Genomic DNA, 20,035 nt, shown 5'->3' on the forward strand with positions numbered 1-20,035 from the left:
AAGATAAAAAGTACAGCACAGGGAATACAGTCTATAATATTGTAGCAAATTAGTATACTGACAGATGGTAACTACACTTATTGTGAGGAGCCCCGAGAATGCATATAATTGTTGAAGCTCTGTGTTATACACCTGAAACTAATGTAATACTATATGCCAACTATACTTCAGTTTAACAACAAAAAAGTTATCTAGACTTCAAGACCACAAATACTGGGTATCACCCAACATCACTGAGATGGAATCATACTTTTGAACCTGAGTATGAAAAGCACATATATTTATATTTATGTGTAGAGACTCAGACAAAAGAGACCAGCAGGAAATATATAAGCAACAAAGTTAACAATTTTCTCAGAATGATTTTCTTTTTCTTCTTTTACTACCATTCAGGGCTTTGCAGTTAATTTTGTTTTTGGAATGATCATATATTTTTTGCTTATGAAATATATTCAAAGTAGAATAATGCCTAAAACCATAGGAGCTAAGCTTTTTCTAAAGCTTATTTATCTGATTTATGAATTTGATTTCAGATAGATTTGGCGTGAAGTTAAGAATATATTCTTGAGGTGCCTGGGTGGCTCAGTCACTTGAGTGTCCAACTCTAATTTCGGCTCAGGTCATGATCTCAGGGTCATGGGATGGAGCTCTGTGTCAAGGCTCTGTGCAGATCATGGAGGCTGCTTAAGATTCACTCTCTCTCCCTCTGCCCCTCTCCCCACTCACATGCTCACTCTCTCTCTAAAATAAAAATTAAAAAAATATATATATATTCTTTAATCAGGTTCTGAGGCCCAAAAGACTGTTAGACTTCCTTTAGTGTCCAAATTGAAATCCACAGGATCATGATTCACATTTCGAGGAGACAAAAATGGAGGTGCTACTCCAACACGCTAGCCCTCCAGCACCGTGGGGTGAAACTTCCAAAACACTGCAGGGCTACACTCGAGACCCCCACAATCCCACAGAGGAGGTGACCTCACTACCATGCAGCAGACATGTGGAAGGAAAGGGTAAGAGACCAGCATCTCCTTGTGGAGGTGCAGAGGACTGGCCTACGAGAACCCCAAAGTTCTGCTCCACCAACCAAGCAACATTTGTGGGCTGTGTCTAAAGCAGCCCAAATAACTGATTTAAAGAAAATCAATTCAATTCAAATTATTTGCTGGGACCCCACCATGTGGCAAAGGCACCTGCCCAAAGCACCCAGAGGCTTACAGAGTTGGAAAAGTCATTCAATCCTAAGATCTGCCATCAGGGAATATGCAGCCCTATAACTTCATGTTTACATGTAAACTCAAACTCTCTTCTGTGCTGGACCAACTGTGGACATTTAAGAGTTAAAGTCAGAAAAATCAAAGCTCCCTTGATTTTACTATGTTGTTAGTTCTTTTTAAGTTTGTGTTTCTCACACTGGCAAAAACTTAAACAAGATAAATTCCTAGAAACTCAGCTAAGTTTGTTAGAAAAATCAAATGCCTCTTGGCATACAAGTATTTTACACTTATTTTAAGATACCAAGTAAAAAACTTACTTTAGATTTACAAAGTATTAAACATTGACCTTACTATTTCTCTTCCTCCTCCTACTGTTCCTCTTTAGAGCAGAAATGCCCTTTTAGCCAGTGACTTCCAAGTTTCTGTGATTAAATCCATTATAGGCTTAACAACCCTGAACTCGTATGCCCAGGCACCTGCAGAGCTACTATAGAAGAGAGTTCTGGAGTCCTGACACACCTGCCCCCAGTGCCACCCCACTCTCTGAACTTGTCTCAGGCCACAGTCACACAAGAGCCATCTCAACGCCTCCTGCCTGTCCTCCTCCTCATCTTCATGAGCTTCCTCCTCCCTCCACTCTACCAGCAACCCTGCTGCCTCCTCCCACGACATCAGCCCCAGCTTCTCAGCCTCTCCTCCCAAACACACACGGTTTAAACCCACTCTTTGCAAACCAACATAGCTAAAAGCATGCACAGAGCCTGCCTTGACTGGTTTGTGCTACCTACACCTGAGCTGAAGGCCATCACTTACAGAGCACCTGCTGTGTACCAAGCACCAAGTTCTATCCTCAAATTCTAACACCCACAGACCCAACCTCTTCCTTCCTAGCCTCATCTTGTAGGTGTAAAATGATGCTCCTGGAGAGGATTATTCCCAGCAATTATGTACTTGGGAGCCCTCTGCCTTCTGTTTCCTAAACTTGATACTTCTGGTCCTTTCTCCTCCCACTTGCACAAAAGTAAATACACAGCATGAATAAAAACCACACAAGATCCAAGTTAACTCAAGGAGACTTACAGCACCCATAAAGTCAGCATATAATTCCATAGAAACCAAAGCATGTCAGGCTAATTTTTTTTTTTTTTTTCCAGAAAAAGTCCTAATTATTTTTTTAAGGTGGTCATCTTTAAGTGGTCATCTTTTCCAAGGACAGTTCACCTCCTAGACTGCACAAGGGGCAAAGCATCTCCAACACAACAGCTTCAGAAGACTCTCCACATTGTTAACACTTTCACCCACTTCAGCTAAAGAAAGACCTCTGCCCATGCAGAAGTCACCTGTGTACACAGATACCAGCCCTGGAGAGTAATTCAGTCACTATAGCAGCCTGTGACCGGGAAGGGGCACAGGGAACTTTCTGGGTAATAGAAATGTTTCTATTTCTCGATCTGGGTGGTAGATATGCAAATATATAAATCATCATGCAAATGAACCCTTACTAAAATTAAAGGCAAAGTGGGCACGTGGTACTTACCAAAATTCAAGAAAATAAGTTTGGCCTGTATTCCAGGACATAGTTTGATGAGAAATGGAATGGCAACATACAACCCCAGAACACAGAGAAGAATCTTCCTCAGTCGGAACCACAGGCCCTTTCTCCTGTAAGAGAAGAGCAGTTAACAGGTCAAAGACAGCAGGTGCAATTTTGCTGTTTATTAACAGCTTTATCAAAATCACTAACTAAAATCCACATGTAGCTTTCCCCACAAGAATTTTGCCAGTAAGAAGACTAGCCTCCCACCTGCTTTTGTTAAAATAATTATTTTAGGGATGCCTGGGTGGCTCAGTCGGTTAAGCGGCCGACTTCGGCTCAGGTCGTGATCTCGTGGTCTGTGAGTTCGAGCCCCGCGTCGAGCTCTGTGCCCGCGTCGAGCTCTGTGCTGACAGCTCGGAGCCTGGAGCCTGTTTCAGATTCTGTGTCTCCCTCTCTCTGACCCTCCCCCATTCATGCTCTGTCTCTCTCTGTCTCAAAAATAAATAAACATTAAAAAAAATTTAAAAAAAATAATTATTTTAGACAGTCTTTCAATCTGAGCTTAGAACTCTATTGCAGAGAGATGGTTAGGGTATTTTCTCCTCAAAACCAACGAAAGGTCCTGATGATTTCCTATGCTTGCCCTGGGATCAGAATACAGCACAGATATCAGATCCTTAGCAAGTGCCAAACCTGAAGTCCAATCGTAGCTGCAGCTTCATCTCAGGAGAGTGGCCATCTCGAGGCCACATGATCACCGTCCTGCAAGCCAGCCACAGGTGTGGGCTGCCCAATGGCTCCTCGTAGGAAGCAAGAACATCAACAGAACCTGCCCAACCAGGTCCAGGGAGGGAGCAGGAGGCTGACAACAAGACTGTGGCTAACACTGCCTGTCCCTACATTCCAGCCCACGTTCTATGTGGCACCACCTGATGGAGACCCCTTCTCCAGGCACCATGAGCCAGGTCTCCAGACCTCTTCTAAGCCCACTCAGTTCCAAGACTTCCTCATCCTGTTCCCGATGCCTTTTCAAAAATGTCCCTACTCTAGAGATTCTAAACTTCTTGGACTAAGGGTTTCTCAACAACTAAAATCCTGAAGCCCCCAAAGAGCTTCCGTTTACATGACTTATATTTATTACTATTTGTCATATGAGAAGTCATCTCATGAGGAGGGTGCCTGGGTGGCTCAGGAGGTTAAATGTCCAACTCTTGATTTCAGCTTGGGTCATGATCTTGTAGTTGTAAGATCGAGCCCTGCTTCGGGTTCCGTGCTGGGCATGGAGCCTGCTCAGGATTCTCTCTTTCCCTCTCCCTCTGCCCCCACCCCATCCATGCATACTATCTCAAATTAAAAGAAAATCTATTCATGTATCTAACAAGAAATCGATTACATGTTAATATAATTAACATTTTTAATAAAATATTATATTTTCCAATACAAAAACTTTTAGTGAGAAGAGCAGCATTAACATTTTTACAAATTTAAGCCAGACAACTTAATAGAAGACAGATCCATCTGTTTCTGCAACCAATCTACAGATGATACGACACATCATGTAGCATCTGGAAAACTCAGATAATGAGTGAAAAATGCAAATAACATCTTAGGGTTATTATGAAAATCATTTTGGCTTTGTGGACATTCTTAAAGGATCTTGCAGAGCACCCTTGGGAACTGCTGTTCTTACAAACCAAGTCCAAACCTTAGTGGGGCTGTTTATCTCTGGACTGTTACCAAAATAACTATGTAAGGTGGTTTTAAATATATACCTGGAACTGCTGACACATGCAGTAACACAGATGCATCTCAAAAGCATTCTGCTAAGTTAAATAAGACAGACACAAAAGACTACATTCTGTATAATTCCATTTGTCTAAAATTCTAGAAGGGAGAGGTACCTAGCTGGCTCAGTCAGAACAGTGTGGGACTCTTGATCTAGTAGGGGTCATGAGTTCAAGCCCCATGCTGGGTATAGAGATTGCTTAAAAAAACATTCTAGGGGTGCCTGAGTGGCTCAATAAGTATCCGACTCTTGATTTGGGCTCAGGTCATAATCTTGTGGTTCATGGGTTCGAGCCCTGCATTGGGCTCTGCACTGGCAGTGTGAAGCCTGCTTGGGATTCTCTCTCCCTCTTCTCTGCCTCTCCCCCTCCCCCACTAGTACTCACTTTCTCTCCCTCTCAATAAATAAACTTTAAAACAATTCTAGAAGAGGCATAACTATAGGGACAGAAAAACAGAACAGTGGTAGCTGGAAGGTAGAGGGAGATTGCAAGGGGCACAGGGAACTTTTAGAGTAATTGAAGTAATTTTATCTTGATTGTGGTTACACATCTGTATGTGTAAATAATATCTCAATAAAGCTGATGACAAACATGCATATCTGATAATAAAATTCATTCACTCATTCAACTGGTTTAATCAATGCTATTACTGAGTACCTAGCACTCTTTGGGCAGTAGATACTAAGGACAGCAAAGGAGGGCATCTATATCCATGCTGCACTCCCAGCTCAGCTGGACAGACACAGAGATCTGAGACAGGCACCTGGTGCAAGGTGATCCAACCCAGTCTGGACTGCCACTGGGCCACTGGGAGGAAACACTTAAGTTAGGAATATAGGAATTAACTAGATGATATGGAAGAACAGTTTAAATGGCATCTTAAATTCCATTCACAATCTGTCCTTTCAGTGATGACGGGTGTACAACATTGTGGTTAAAGGTGCTGGCTCTGAAGTCAGATGATCTAGTCCAACATCCAACCTAGCACTTAATAGCTGTGCAATCCTGGACAAGTTATTTAACATCTCTGAGCTGTGGTTTCCTCCCTGCACAAAAGGCATAAAAATGGTACCTCCTTCATGAGGCTCCTAGAAGGATTACATGATAATACATGTAGATTGCATACCTGAGTCCCAGGTCCACAATATAGCTAAGCTGTTATCACCATCTTCTTATTCTCATTAAAGGAAAGAACATAGTGGGCATAGTTAAGGACCCTGAAAAGGAAGGTTGGGCACAATGTGAGAGGTCCAAAGAGGCCAAGAAGAATTCAGGACTTCATTCTGAGAGAAAATGGAGAGCCCATAACAAAGAAAATAGCCTGCAATCAAATGCACAGCCATCAAACACCAGATGCAAAGCTCACGCTTGGGTTCTCTGCTTCAGCCACATTGGCGATTCCTATGTCCCTCACACAATTTGTTCACTCAGCCTCCAGAGCCTGCATAAATCTGCTCAACTGTAAGGTATTCAAGTAGCTCGTAATTTTATGTCCTCAGTGAAACGAAAGCATATGCCCACACAAAGACTTGATAAAAAAAACATTCACAGAAGTTTTACTCAAAACAACCACTGAAATAATGCAAATGTCTATCAATGGGTGAATGGATAAACAAACCATAGTTTGTTCTTAGAATGGAACATTACACACACAATAAAAGGAGCTAACTATTGATAACATGCAACCACATGGATGAATCTCAAAATAATTATACTGAGTGAAAGAAGCCCAACAATATTGCCCAGGACACTAGCAGACTGCTGTTTTGATATATCAGTTCACCTAAAAAAGTATTCCTATTCATTAGTAAAATCAACATTGTATTTTCCGTGCTATTTCAGGATGGTTCTTCTTCATAGATGGTGGCTTTTCATCTTCCTCATATTTTGGAATAGTTTATATAAGATGGAAACTGTTCCTTATAAAGTTAAAAGAATTTATCAAAAAGAAATAAGGATGATATAAACAATGGGGAAAAGATATAATTTACTTCATCTCTTTACTTAAGTAATTATTACCTACTTCTTGTGACAATTTTGTTAATTTTCTCAGAAATTCCTTTAGTTGCAACCCTTACTTATTGCTGGTAGTATTGCTATTAATGTACTTACTCCTTGCTAGAAGCATTCCTTGTTCTTGATTACTGATAAGAATGAACATTTCCCACACAGCTGAAGAAAGCATCACCTTCATTTAGCACCTGCACGTGACCTGGTGTAATCACACAGGTCCACCTTTCTCTATGCTGCACCCATCCTCATGAAGAGGAAAAATTTTTGCCATAGCTTGAACAATGATTCAGTATACATGTCTTTAGAGGTTACTCATATTATCAGTACCATAAACAGATAACCAGAAGTACTTGTCAAGAAATAGAAAGGAGCTGTAGAAACAAATATAATGAAGAGACTTAGGATATAGCCCATCAGGGGAGCCTGGGTGGCTCAGTCAGCTAGGTGTCTGACTCTTGATTTCAGCTCAGGTTGTGATCCCAGGGTCATGGGATTGAGCCATGCATCCAGCTCGGCACTGAGCGTGGAGCCTGCTTGGGATTCCCCCCACCCCTTGCCTCTCTTCCCCACTCATGCTCTCTCTCACTCTCTCAAAAAAAAAAAAAAAAAAAAAAGGATATAGCCCATCAGTTGCATTCTTGGGCATTTATTCCAAAGAAATTAAGACTTAATTTCATGCAGGAACTTGTACATGAATGTCTATAGCAGCTCTATTCATAATAGCCCCAACTCAGATGTCTTTCAAGAAGTAAATGGATAAACAAACTGTCCATACTGGCCATGGAATACTACATAGCCATAAAAAGGAACGAACTATTGATTGTGCAACAACTTGGATGAACCTGGGAATTATACTGAGCTTAAAAAGTCAATCAATCCCAAAAGGTGACATTATGTAAATTCATTTATAAAAATGTTCTTGACATGACAAAGTGATAGAGATGGAGACAAGACTAGTGGTTGCCTGGGTTTAGGGAGGGGAGGGAGAGGGTGAGGGTGGCAATAAAGGGTAGCACAAAGGAGCCTGGTTGGATGGGGGGGGGGTACAGATGAGTACCTTGATGTGACAGTGGTTCCACAAAGCTACACATGTAATGAGACTGGACAGCATTACACACACACACACACACACACACACACACACACACACACCCCTACACACACACGTGTATTTTTAACTAGTGGAATCTGAATAAGCTCTTGGATTGCATCAGTGTCAATCTCCTTAGGCTGATTTTGTACTATGGTTGTGTTATGTTACATCAAATTGAAGAAGGCTGGTGGATGGGAACAGTGGACACCATTGTGCATTTCAGTACAATTTCTATGAATCTATAATTATTTCAAAATAAAAAAAAAGGGAAGTAACCTGTCACAAAATCTAAAAGACAGAAAGTAAAATATAAGTAATCATTAATAAATCTGACCAATCTGCTGGACTTCATGTTACCTCAATCTGTCCAATATTAGCCCCATTTTCACAGAGCACAAAGCAAGTCCCAAGGATTTGAGTAACTTGCCTTCAGACAAGAAGCCTAGCATAGTGTGTGGGGGCAGGCCATGCTGACCTCCCCATGTTCTTCCAGGACTACTGAGGATCCCCCATTCCTTCATCCTGGCCTCTCCTTCTGGAGAAGCAGCCCAAACCAGAGGTAAGAGGCCCAGAGTACCCAATGTGCAATCTGGGATTTTCTCCCAACTAAAGATAGATGTTTCTGACAGGGGACTTTTTAACAAATTATTCTAGAAAAGAACAATTTGTGCAATTTACACCTTTCTGCTGCCTCCTTAGAAGGGTAGATCCTGAAGCAAGACTTGGCTGGACTGGTTGGTAAGGACGTGAGAGGGAGCCAAGACCTGTACCTGAGAGGGAGCGCGGGATGGAAAAAGGCCACAGAAAGGCCAAGGGGTCTGGGCAGGGAAGCCAGGAGCCCAAGGGGAAATGGGGAGGCTACAGGCTGATGTTCAGCTGGTTCCAGCGTGGTCCTGGTGATCAATAGAACACACAGCAGTGAGCCCAGAAATAGAGCCACATAAATACAGTTAACTGATCTTTGAAAGTAATACAATGGGAAATAAAGAGTCTGGTCTACAGATGGTGCTATAATAAGTGGATATCCACATGATACAAAAGGAATCTAGACATAGACTTACACCCTTCACAAAAATGAACTCATAATGGCTCATAGAGCTACATGTACAATGTGAAGCTATCAAATTCCTACAAGATGGCAGAAGAAAACATAAGTGACCTCGGGGTGGTGGTGGTGGTGGTGGTGAAGACTTCTTAGATACCACCTCAAAGGTACAATCCACTAAAGAAATAACTGATAAGTTACACTTCTTTCAAATTAAAAACTTCTGCTCTGCCTATGACAGTATTAAGAGAATGACAAGAGAAGTTACAGACTGGGAGAAAATATTTGCAAAAGACACATCTGATAAAAAGACTACAGTATTTTTTAATTTATATCCAAGTCAGTTAGCATATAATGCAACAATGATTTCAGGAGTAGATTCCTTAACACCCCTTACCCATTTATCCCATCCCCCCTCCCAGCACCCCTCCAGCAACCCTCTGTTCTCTATATTTTAGAGTTTCTTATGTTTTGTCCCCCTCCCTGTTTCTATATTACTTTTGCTTCCCTTCCCTTATGTTCATCTGCTTTGTATCTTAAATCCCTCATATGAATGAAGTCATATCATATTTGTCTTTCTCTAATTTTGCTTAGCATAATACCCTCTAGTTCCATCCACATAGTTGCAAATGGCAAGATTTCATTCTTTTTGATTGCCGAGTAATACTCCATTGTATATATATGTATATACACCACATCTTCATCTATTCATCCATCGATGGATATCTGGGCTCTTTCCATACTTTGGCTATTGTCGATAGCGTGGCTATAAACATTGGGGTGAATGTGCCCCTTTGAAACAGTATACCCGCATCCCTTGGATAGACACCTACTAGTGCAATTGCTGGGTTGTAGGGTAGTTCTATTTTTATTTTTTTGAGGAACCTCCATATGGTATTCTAGAGTGGCTGCACCAAGTTGCATTCCCCTCATCAGTGCAAAAGAGATCCTCTTTCTCTACATCCTCGTCAACATCTGTTGTTGCCTGAGTAGTTAATGTTAGCCATTCTGACAGGTGTGAGGTGGTATCTCATTGTGGTTTTGATTTGTATTTTCCTGATGATGAATGATGTTGAGCATTTTTTCATGTGTCGGTTGGCCATCTGGATGTCTTCTTTAGAACAGTGTCTATTCATATCTTTTGCCCATTTCTTCACTGGATTATTTCTTTTTGGGGTGTTGAGTTTGATAAGTTCTTTATAGATTTTGGATACTAACCATTTATCTGATATGTCATTTGCCAATATCTTCTCCTGTTCCGTTGGTTGCCTTTTAGTTTTGCTGATTGTTTCCTTCACTGTGCAGAAGCTTTTCATTTTGATGAGGTCCCAATAGTTCATTTTTGCTTTTGTTTCCCTTGCCTCTGGAGACATGTTGAATAAGAAGTTGCTGCACCCAAAGTCAAAGAGGTTTTTTCCTGCTTTCTCCTCGAGGATTTTGATGGCTTCCTGTCTTACATTGAGGTCTTTCATCCATTTTGAGTTTATTTTTATGTATGGTGTAAGAAAGTGGTCCAGGTTAATTTTTCTGCATGTCGCTGTCTAGTTTTCCCAGCACCATTTGCTGAAGAGACTGTCTTTATTCCATTGGATATTCTTTCCTGCTTTGTCAAAGATTAGTTGGCCATATATTTTGGGTCCATTTCTGGGTTCGTTCTCTATTCTGTTCCATTGATCTGAGTGTCTTTTCTTGTGCCAGTGCCATACTGTCTTGATGATTACAGCTTTGTAATACAGCTTGAAGTCTGGGATTGTGATGCCTCCTGCTTTGGTTTTCTTTTTCAAGATTGCTTTGGCTATTCGGGGTCTTTTCTGGTTCTATACAAATGTTAGGACTGTTTTTGCTCTAGCTCTGTGAAGAATGCTGGTTTTATTTTGATAGGGATTGCTACAAAGGACTCTTAACATTTCTCAACAATGAGAAAATAACCCAGTTTGAAAAAGGGCAAGAGACCTGAACCTCATCAAAGAAGGTATACAGATGAGAAGTATGTGAAAAAAGGCTGAACATAATATGTTACTGGGGAATTGTACATTAAAACAATGAGATACCACTATACATATATTACAATGGCCAAAACCCAAGATATGTACGATGCCAAATGCTGGTGAGGACATGAAACAATGGGAACTCTCAATGCTGGCAGGAACACAAAAGGGTTCAGCCTCATTGGGAGACAGTTTGGCGCTTTCTTAGAAAACTAAATATACTCTTACCATGCCATCTGGCAATCGCACTCCTTGATATTCAGCCAAATGAGTAGAAAATCTAAGTCCACACAAAAACCTGTTCACAAATATTTATAGTAGCTTTATTCATAATTGTTCAAAGCTGGAAACAATGAACATGTCCTCCAGTAGGTAAATGCATACACAAACTGTGGTACAACCAAACAATGGGATATTACTTAGCCTAAAATGAAATGAGCCACCTAACCATGAAAGGACATAGAGGAAACTTAGTATTACTCAGTAGAACTTAATGTTACTGAGTGAAGGAATCCAATCTGAAAGGACTACATACTGTATGATCACAGCTATATTACACCTTAGCAAAGGCAAAACTATGGAGACAGTAAAAAAATTAGTGGTTGCCAGAGGTTAGCAGGGATGGAAGGATGAACAGGCAGAGCACAGAGGATTTTTAGGGCAGTGAAACTATTCTACCTGACACTACAAATGGTAGGGATATGTCATTACACATTTGTTACAACCTCCAAATGTACAACAAGTTGAACCCTAATGTAAACTATAGACTTTGAGTGATGATGATACGTGACTATAGGCTCATTGACTGTAATAAATGTATTATTGTGGTGTGGGATGTCAGTAGTTGGGGAGGTTGCATGTGTGGGGCAGAGGTATACTGCAAGTGTCTGTACTTCCTGTTCGATTTTGCTGGGAACCTGAAGCTACTCTAAAAACAAAGTTTAAGATAGTCAAACTGATAGAATCAGAATAGAATGGTGGTTGTCAGAGGCTGCAAGGAGAGGGAAATTGGAGATATTAATCAAATGTATCAAGTCTTGGGGCACCTGGGTGGCTTAGTCAGTTAGGCGTCTGACTCTTGATTTCGGCTCAGTTCATGATCTCACAGTTGGTGAGGTTGAGCCCCATGTTGGGTTCTGTGCTAACAGCATAGAGCCTCCTTGGGATTCTCTCTCTCTCTCCCTTTCTCTCTGCCCCTCCCCTACTCTTTCTCTCTCTCTCAAAATAAATTAATAAACTTAAAAAAATGCATGAAGTCTCAATCATGCAAGATGATTAAATTCAAGAGATCTATTACACAACATCACTATACAACATCATCCCTACATGTAGCTAACAATATACCACATTGTACACTTCACATCTTAAAAGAATAGATATGTTAAGTGTTTTTATGACCATAAAATAAAATTTAACAATACAGTTGTTGTTTTTTTCAAAAATGAACAACAACAAAAATGTTTCTTGTAGCTATCAAGTGTTTCAAGACTCCTCAGGAAACCTGAAACCAAGGATCGGAAATGAGGACAGTTGCAGGAGTGGCAATTAGTGATTAGTAACTTTAGATGGAACCAAAAGCAAACAGCACACTAAGAAATTCACAGAACAAAACTATTTCATTTTGAAAACCCCATAGCTCTTGTTTTAGAAAATTTATACCATTATTTTAATCAGAAAATTATTGACTTGTAAATAAGTTCTGCAAGAGTCTCATAACTAAACGACAAAGTTTTTATAATCTAGAAATAGAGCCTGTATGGCTTTCATCAAGGTACTCCTCTCTCCCAGACTGCAATGGTTCTCTATCTGCCTGTGAATGCTCCTGGATAGGTCTTTGGGGCATACTTCATTCCTTCTCATCCTGGCAGCTTTTTCTTGTAGAAGACATGAGTTTCTAGATTTCTTCTTTCTTTTCTTTTCTTTCTTTCTCTCTCTCTTTCTTTCTCTCTCTCTTTCTTTCTTTCTTTCTTTCTTTTTTTCTTTTCTTTTCTTTTCTTTCTTTCTCTTTTTAATTTGAGAAAGACAGAGAGAGATAGAGGGCATGTGAGCCAGAGAGAGGGGGAGAGGGATAGAGAGCGTGAATCCCAAGCAGGCTCCACGTTCAGCACAGAGCCTGATGTGGGGCTTGGTCCCACAGCCTGGAACCATGACTTCAGCAGAAATCAATAGTCAGACGTTTAATTGACTGAATCACCCATGCACCATGAGTTTCTAGCTTTCTGCAGCTATTTCTTAATATGAATACAGGCACACCTTGCTTTATTGTGCTTCACTTTACTGTGAACAGATAGGAGTTTTTACAAATTTGTGGCAACCCTGCATTGAGCACATTTATTCGTTACATTTTTCCAACAGCATCTGCTCCCTTCATGTCTCTGTGTCACATTTTGGTAAGCCTCACAATTATTTCAGACCTTTTCATTATTATTATATTTGTTATGGTGATCTGTGATCAGTGATTAGGACTTGCTGGAAGCTCAGATGATGGTTAGCAATTTTTAGCAATACAATATTTTAAATTAAGTTACATATATTTTTAGACATAATACTATTATCCACTTAATAGAAAACAGTGTAAACATAATTTTTATACAACTTTAACTTTTACATACACTGGGAAACAAAAAAATTCACTTGATTAGCTTTATTCTTTTTTTTATTACATTTTTTTAATATTTATTTTTTTGAGAGAGAAACAGAGTGAGAACAGGGAAGGGCAGAGAGAAGAGGGAGACACAGAATCCGAAGCAGGCTCTAGGCTCTGAGCTGTCAGCACAGAGCCTGATGCAGGGAATGACCTGAGCCGAAATTGGACACTTAACTGACTAGCCACCCAGGCTCCAATTAGCTTTATTCTGATATTTGTTTTATTGGTGGTCTAGAACTAAACCTGTAATATCTCCAAAGTATGCCTGTATTTAATAACTAAACATTCTTTTACTACCTGAGAGTATAAGTCCTCATAATGTAATTCCTCTAGATTTTATTTGAATCAGTGCTATGGTCAGGAATAAATCTTGTCAGCAAGTCTGAAAATCTTTTCAAAAGGCATACAGAGAAAAAAAAAGTCTATTACACTTGTATAATTGGCAAGATAAAAATGTTTCCATGTGTAAAAAAGTTCAAACATAAGAAATACAAAATTGATTAACAAATCCATAAGCTATTTCTTCAAGAAAAAGCAAGAAAAAAAACAGTAAGTTTTGGTCTTGAAAGAGAATATACAAAATTAGGGATCAGAAAAGTGAGATAACCCCAGATGAGAAAATTTCTTTTAATAGACAGTATTTGCTAAGCTAATAGATTTTGTTTTTGTTTTTGTTTTTTTTTTTGAGAGAGAGAGAGAGAAAGAGAGAGTGAGCATGTGAGCGGGAGAGGGGCAGAGGAAGAGGGAGAGAGATCTTAAGCAGGCTCCACACTCAGCATGGAGCCCCACATGGGGCTCGATTTCATGATTTCACAACTGTGAGATCATGACCTGAGCTGAAATCAAGACTCGGACACTTAACCAACTGAGCCACCCAGGTGCTCTGAAAGCTAATAAAATTTTTATAATTCAATGATACAGACTATTTTGTAAGAAAACATAAATAGTGACAATCCACTCAAATAGTGAGGAAAAAAAAACAATTAAAACCTATAACCACAGGAGGAACTGGATAAAGCTATCAAAGAATTATGTCCCTGAAGGACATAATGAGCCCAGAAAGATTGACAGGCATTTCCCCCTAACTTTTAAGAAACAGATAATTATCATATCATACCATTAGTGGCAGAACCTGGGAAACCAGAGAGAATGTTCAAAATCAAAGCTGGTTTTATTATAATTGACAAATGGAATCAATATAGTACCACAAAGAAAATTACCAATGAATTTCAAAATACTAATAGAGATACAAAAATTCTAGTAGTATAAAAGCAAATTAGGTAGGAATGTAAAATAGTATAGCCGCTATGGAAAAAAAAAATGTTAAACATAGAATTATCATATGATCCAGCAATTCCACTCTTGAGCATAGGTACCCAGAAGAATTGAAAACAGGGACTCAAACAAGATTCCTGTAGACCAATGTTTACAGCTACATTGTTTACAACAGCCAAAGGTGGAAGCAACCCAAGTGTCCATTGACAGATGAATGGATAAACAAAATGTGAAACACACATGCAATGGAATATTATTCAGCCATAAAAAGGAATGAAATCACTATAAACACTGGAAGAGAAAAAATAGTTATCTTCACACAAAATCTAGAAGACTCAACTGAAAAACTATAAAAAGTTAATGAATGAGAAAGTGGTCACTTGCCAAATAGATTCCAATAGCTTTCCTACATACCAGAATTTACAAATTAAAATATGCACTGGAAAAGATCCATACCATAATTAGAAAAAAAAATGTTTTTAATTCTCCAATAATCATCTTCCCAGGAAATCAGAAAACTATGGAACGTTATAGTCAGGAGTATGAGGTAAAATTTGGTATAATGATGAAATTATATGTTCTTTTATAAAAAGTTAAGATTTCAAGATACCTTTTCTCTCTGTGATGTTATTGTAAATAGAACTGTTTTCTTAATTTCACTTTTAGATTGTTCATTGTGAATGTATAGAAATACTACTGATTTTGTGCAGTTAACTCTTGAACAACACGAGGGTTAGTAGCACCAACCCCCTGCACAGTCAAAAACCTGATTATAACTTTCAAGCCCCTAAAAATTTAACTACTAACAGCCTACGGTTGATCAAAAGCCTTACCTATAATATTAACAGTCAATTAACACACATTTTGTGTACTGTATGCATTATATACTGTATTCTTACAATAAGTGAGCCAGAGAAAAGACAATGTTATTAAGAAGGTTGTAAGAGGGGCGCCTGGGTGGCTCAGTCGGTTGAGCGGCCGACTTCGGCTCAGGTAATGATCTCGTGGACCGTGAGTTCGAGCCCCGTGTCAGGCTCTGTGCTGACAGCTCAGAGCCTGGAGCCTGTTTCGGATTCTGTGTCTCCCTCTCTCTGCCCCTCCCCGTTCATGCTCTGTCTCTCTCTGTCTCAAAAATAAATAAACGTTAAAAAAAAAAATTAAAAAAAAAGAAGGTTGTAAGAGAAAAACAGAAATATACTGTAAAAAATCCATGTATAAGTGGACCCACACAGTTCCAACCTGCATTGTTCAAGGGTCAAGTGTGTACTGATCTTGTATCCAATTACCTAGCTGAACTTACGAGCTCTAATAGGTTTTAGTAGATTCCTTATGATTTTCTCTATATAAGACTGTGTCATATGCAAACAGAGACATTTGTACTTCTTTTTTTCCAATCTGGATACCTTTAATTTCTTGCCTAATTGCCCTGGTTGGAACCTCCCACTACAATGATGAATAGAAGTGGTAAGAGTAGACATCCTCCTTGTCTTATTTCAGTCATTAGGGGGAAAGCATTCAGTCTTTGTTATGTATGATGTTAGCCATGCAGTTGTGTAGATGTCCTGTATCAGGCTAAGGAAGTTCCCTTCTATTTCTTGTTTGAGTGTTTTTATCATGTAAGGGTGTTGGATTTTTTCAAATCATTTTTCTGTGTCTATTAAGATGATCATGTGGTTTTTGTCCTTTATCCTATTAATATGGTATATTTTATTAATTGATTTTTGAATGTTAAACCAGTCTTGCAGTCTTGGGATAAATCTTGCTTGTTCATGGTGTACAGTACCTTTTTCATATCTGCTAGTATTCCATTGAAGATTTCTGCATCTATATTAATAAGAGATATTGTGTAGCTTTTTTTTTTCTTGTGACATATTTGCCTGGTTTTGGTATTAAGGTAATATTAACCATATAGAATAGACTGTGAAGTGTTTCCTCATCTTCTATTTTTTGGAAAAATTCATGAAGAATTGGTATTAATTCTTTAAATGTTTGCTATAATTTACCAGTGAAGCCATCCAGGCCTAGGTTTTTCTTTGTGGGTAATTTTTTTTTATTATTAATATTATTATTACTTCAATCTCCTTACTTGTATAGGTCTGTTCAGAGTTCCTATTTCTTCTTAATTCAATTTCAGTAATTTGTGTTTCTAGGAATTTGTCTATTTCATCTACACTATCTATTTTAGTAACATACAATTGTTTAAAGTATTCCCTTATTATCCTTTTTATTTCTAAAAGGTCAGTAGTAACATCCCAACTTTCATTTCTGATTTCAGTTATTTGCATCTTCTCTTTTTTTCTTGGTCAGTCTAGCTAAAGGTTTATTAGTTTTGTTTCTCTGTTCAAAGAATCAACATTTGGTTTCACCAATTTTCTCCATTGTTTTCCTAATTTTTATTTCATTAATTTTTGCTCTACTCTTATTTCCTTCTGCTTGCTTTAGATTTAGTCCAGTGTTGTTCTTTTTCCAGTGTTTTAAGGTAGGTTAGCTTACTGATTTGAGATCTTTTTAAAATTTTCCTATTTACAGCTATAAATTTCTAAGTAGTGCTTAAGCTACATTTTAAGTTTTGGTATGTTACGTCTTCATTTTCATTCATCTCTAAGTTGTTTCTAACCTCCCTTGTGATTTCTTTTTTTTTTTTTTTAATTTTAAAAAAATATTTATTTCTGAGACAGAGAGAGACAGAGCCTGAGTGGGGGAGGGGCAGAGAGAGAGGGAGACACAGAATCGGAAGCAGGCTCCAGGCTCTGAGCTGTCAGCACAGAGCCCCACGTGGGGCTCGAACTCACAGACCACGAGATCATGACCTGAGCCTAAGTCCGATGCTCAACCGACTGAGCCACCCAGGTGCCCCTCCCTTGTGATTTCCTTAATCTGCTGATTATAAGGTGTCTGTTCTCATGAAACTTATGACCCTTAATATAAGGAATGCAATTTAAATATATAAAACAATTGGGAATGCAAGCTGGTGCAGCCGCTCTGGAAAACAGTATGGAGGTTCCTCAAAAAACTAAAAATAGAACTACCCTAGACCCAGCAATTGCACTACTTGGTATTTATCCAAGGGATAGAGGTGTGCTGTTTTGAAGGGACACATGCACCCCAATGTTTATAGCAGCACTATCAACAATAGCTAAAGTATGGAAAGAGCCCAAATGTCCATAGATGGATGAAAGGATAAAGAAGATGTGGTATATATACATACAATGGAGTATTACTCGGCAATCAAAAAGAATGAAATCTTGCCATTTGCAACTACATGGATGGAGGGTATTATGCTAAGTGAAATGAGTCAGTCAGAGAAAGACAAGTATCATATGACTTCACTCATATGAGGACTTTAAGAGACAAAACAGATGAACATAAGGGAAGGGAAACAAAAATAATGTAAGAACAGGGAGGCGGACAAAACATAAGAGACTCATAAATATGGAGAACAGATGGTTATTGGAGGGGTTGTGGGAGGGGGTGCTGGGCTAAATGGGTAAGGGGCACTAAGGAATCTACTCCTGAAATCATTGTTTCACTATATGGTAACTAATTTGGATATAAATTTTTAAAAATATAAATAAATAAATAAACAAACAAACAAACAAATAAATAAAACATTGGTTTCTGCACTGACACAGCTGAAAACCTTATTTAATAGTGTCAAAAATCCACTTTGATTGAAATTCACTGAATTCATTTTAGTATGCACTCATGGGCTAACACCTGCAATGTGAAAAACAACTCAATATTCTCATGATGTCAACCTGGGCCAGGGCAGAAAGAGGGAGGGACTAGAGAGAAAGCAAGGAGTACAGCTATCCCTGGGTGTGGGAGGAGAAAGTCTTAGATCATTGATGCAGGCTCAGATGCCACCAGGGACCAAGCAGGTAAATGGAAAAACAGGAAGATGTTTTACGCTCTGAAGTAAACTTTATACCATTTCTGGTGGTGATCAGTCCCACCACAGCACTATATAACAGGGCTCCTAGACCTGCTGTGCCCACACCCCTGCAAAGAGGCAGCATGCGGCCTAGGCGCAGGCAGTTGGACGTGTTTCCACTCCTGGCATGAAGAGCAAGCATGCGAGAACTTGAGGACCTGACTTTTGTCTTTCTTTACATGTTTCAGACAATATCTAGACCAGTTGTCTCCCACTCTTTTTGCTGTCTGACCCTCATAAGAATTCTAAAACTGTACTTCTTTGCACATTTTGTTTTATTTTTATTTTTTTTAATGTTTATGTATTTGAGAGAAAGAATGCAAGCAGGGGAGGGGCAGAGAGAAAGGGAAAGAATTCCAAGCAGGCTCCATGCTCTTAGAGCAGAGCCTGATGCAGGGCTTGATCTCACGACTATGATATCATGACCTGAGCTGAAATCCAGAGTCAGACACTTAACCCACTGAGCCACTCAGGTGCCCCTTTTATAAAGACTTCTTATTTTTAAGTAATCTCTACAACCAGTGGGTGAGGCTTGAACTCACAACACAAGAGATCAAGAGTCACAGGCTCTACTGACTGAGCCAGCCAGGCATCCCTCTTTGCACATTTTAAAGTTGACATCTAAAGCTTGTTATAAGTTGGGGCGCACGGGTGGCTCAGTCGGTTGAGCGTCTGACTTCAGCTGGAGTCATGATCTTACAGCTGTGGGTTCGAGCCCCACATCGGGCTCTGTGCTGATAGCTCGGACCTGGAGTCTGCTTTGGATTCTGTGTCTCCCAGTCTCTCTGCCCCTCCCCTGCTCATGCTCTGTCTCTCTCAAAAATAAGTAAACATTAAAAAAAAAATAGGGGCACCTGGGTGGCTCAGTCAGTTAAGCATCCGACTTCAGCTCAGGGCATGATCTCACAGTTCGTGGGTTGGAGCCCTACATCTGGCTCTGTGCTGACAGCTCAGAGCATGGGCCCTGCTTCAGATTCTGTCTCCCTCTCTCTCTCTGCCCCTCCCCTCCTCACGCTCTGTCTCTCTCTCTCAAAAACAAACATTAAAAAAAAACTTGTTTAAATAATAAAATAAAATTTGTTATAAGTTTAACAGGGTGCCTGGCTTGCTCAAAAAGTGTGCAACTCCTCATTTGCAGTTGTGAGTTGGAGCCCCATGTTGGACATAGAGATAGATTACTTACTTACTTACTAAATAAATAAATAAATAAATAATTGTAAGTTTAAAGTTAAGTTTATTTTTTTAATTTTTTTTTTTTAATTTATATTTGAGAGAGAGAGAGAGAGAGAGAGCGAGCGAGCATGAGCAGGGGAGGGTAGAGAGCCAGAGAAAGAATCTGAAGCAGGCTCCAGGTTCTGAGCCACAAGCTATCAGCACAGAGCCCAATGCAGGGCTTAAACCCACAGCAGTAAGATCATGACCTGAGCCGAAGTCAGATGCTTACCTGATTGAGCCACCCAGGTGCCCCTAAAAGTTAAGTTTAAATAGGATATAAGTTT

At 39.5% G+C, this 20,035-nt stretch overlaps 1 protein-coding gene across 2 annotated transcripts in view; it reads right to left on the reverse strand.

The window, feature by feature from the left end:
• The window catches only part of ABHD12 (abhydrolase domain containing 12, lysophospholipase), an 86,679-nt gene that overhangs the window by 25,341 nt on the left and 41,303 nt on the right, over window positions 1–20,035 (reverse strand). For both annotated transcript variants that reach the window (XM_027069420.2, XM_027069422.2), the window contains exon 2: window positions 2,755–2,879. In XM_027069420.2, the coding sequence (XP_026925221.1) occupies window positions 2,755–2,879 (125 nt within the window). The remainder of the gene's footprint in view (window positions 1–2,754; window positions 2,880–20,035) is intronic.

This window comes from Acinonyx jubatus, chromosome A3 (assembly GCF_027475565.1).
Source record: "Acinonyx jubatus isolate Ajub_Pintada_27869175 chromosome A3, VMU_Ajub_asm_v1.0, whole genome shotgun sequence".
Taxonomy (NCBI): domain Eukaryota; kingdom Metazoa; phylum Chordata; class Mammalia; order Carnivora; family Felidae; genus Acinonyx; species Acinonyx jubatus.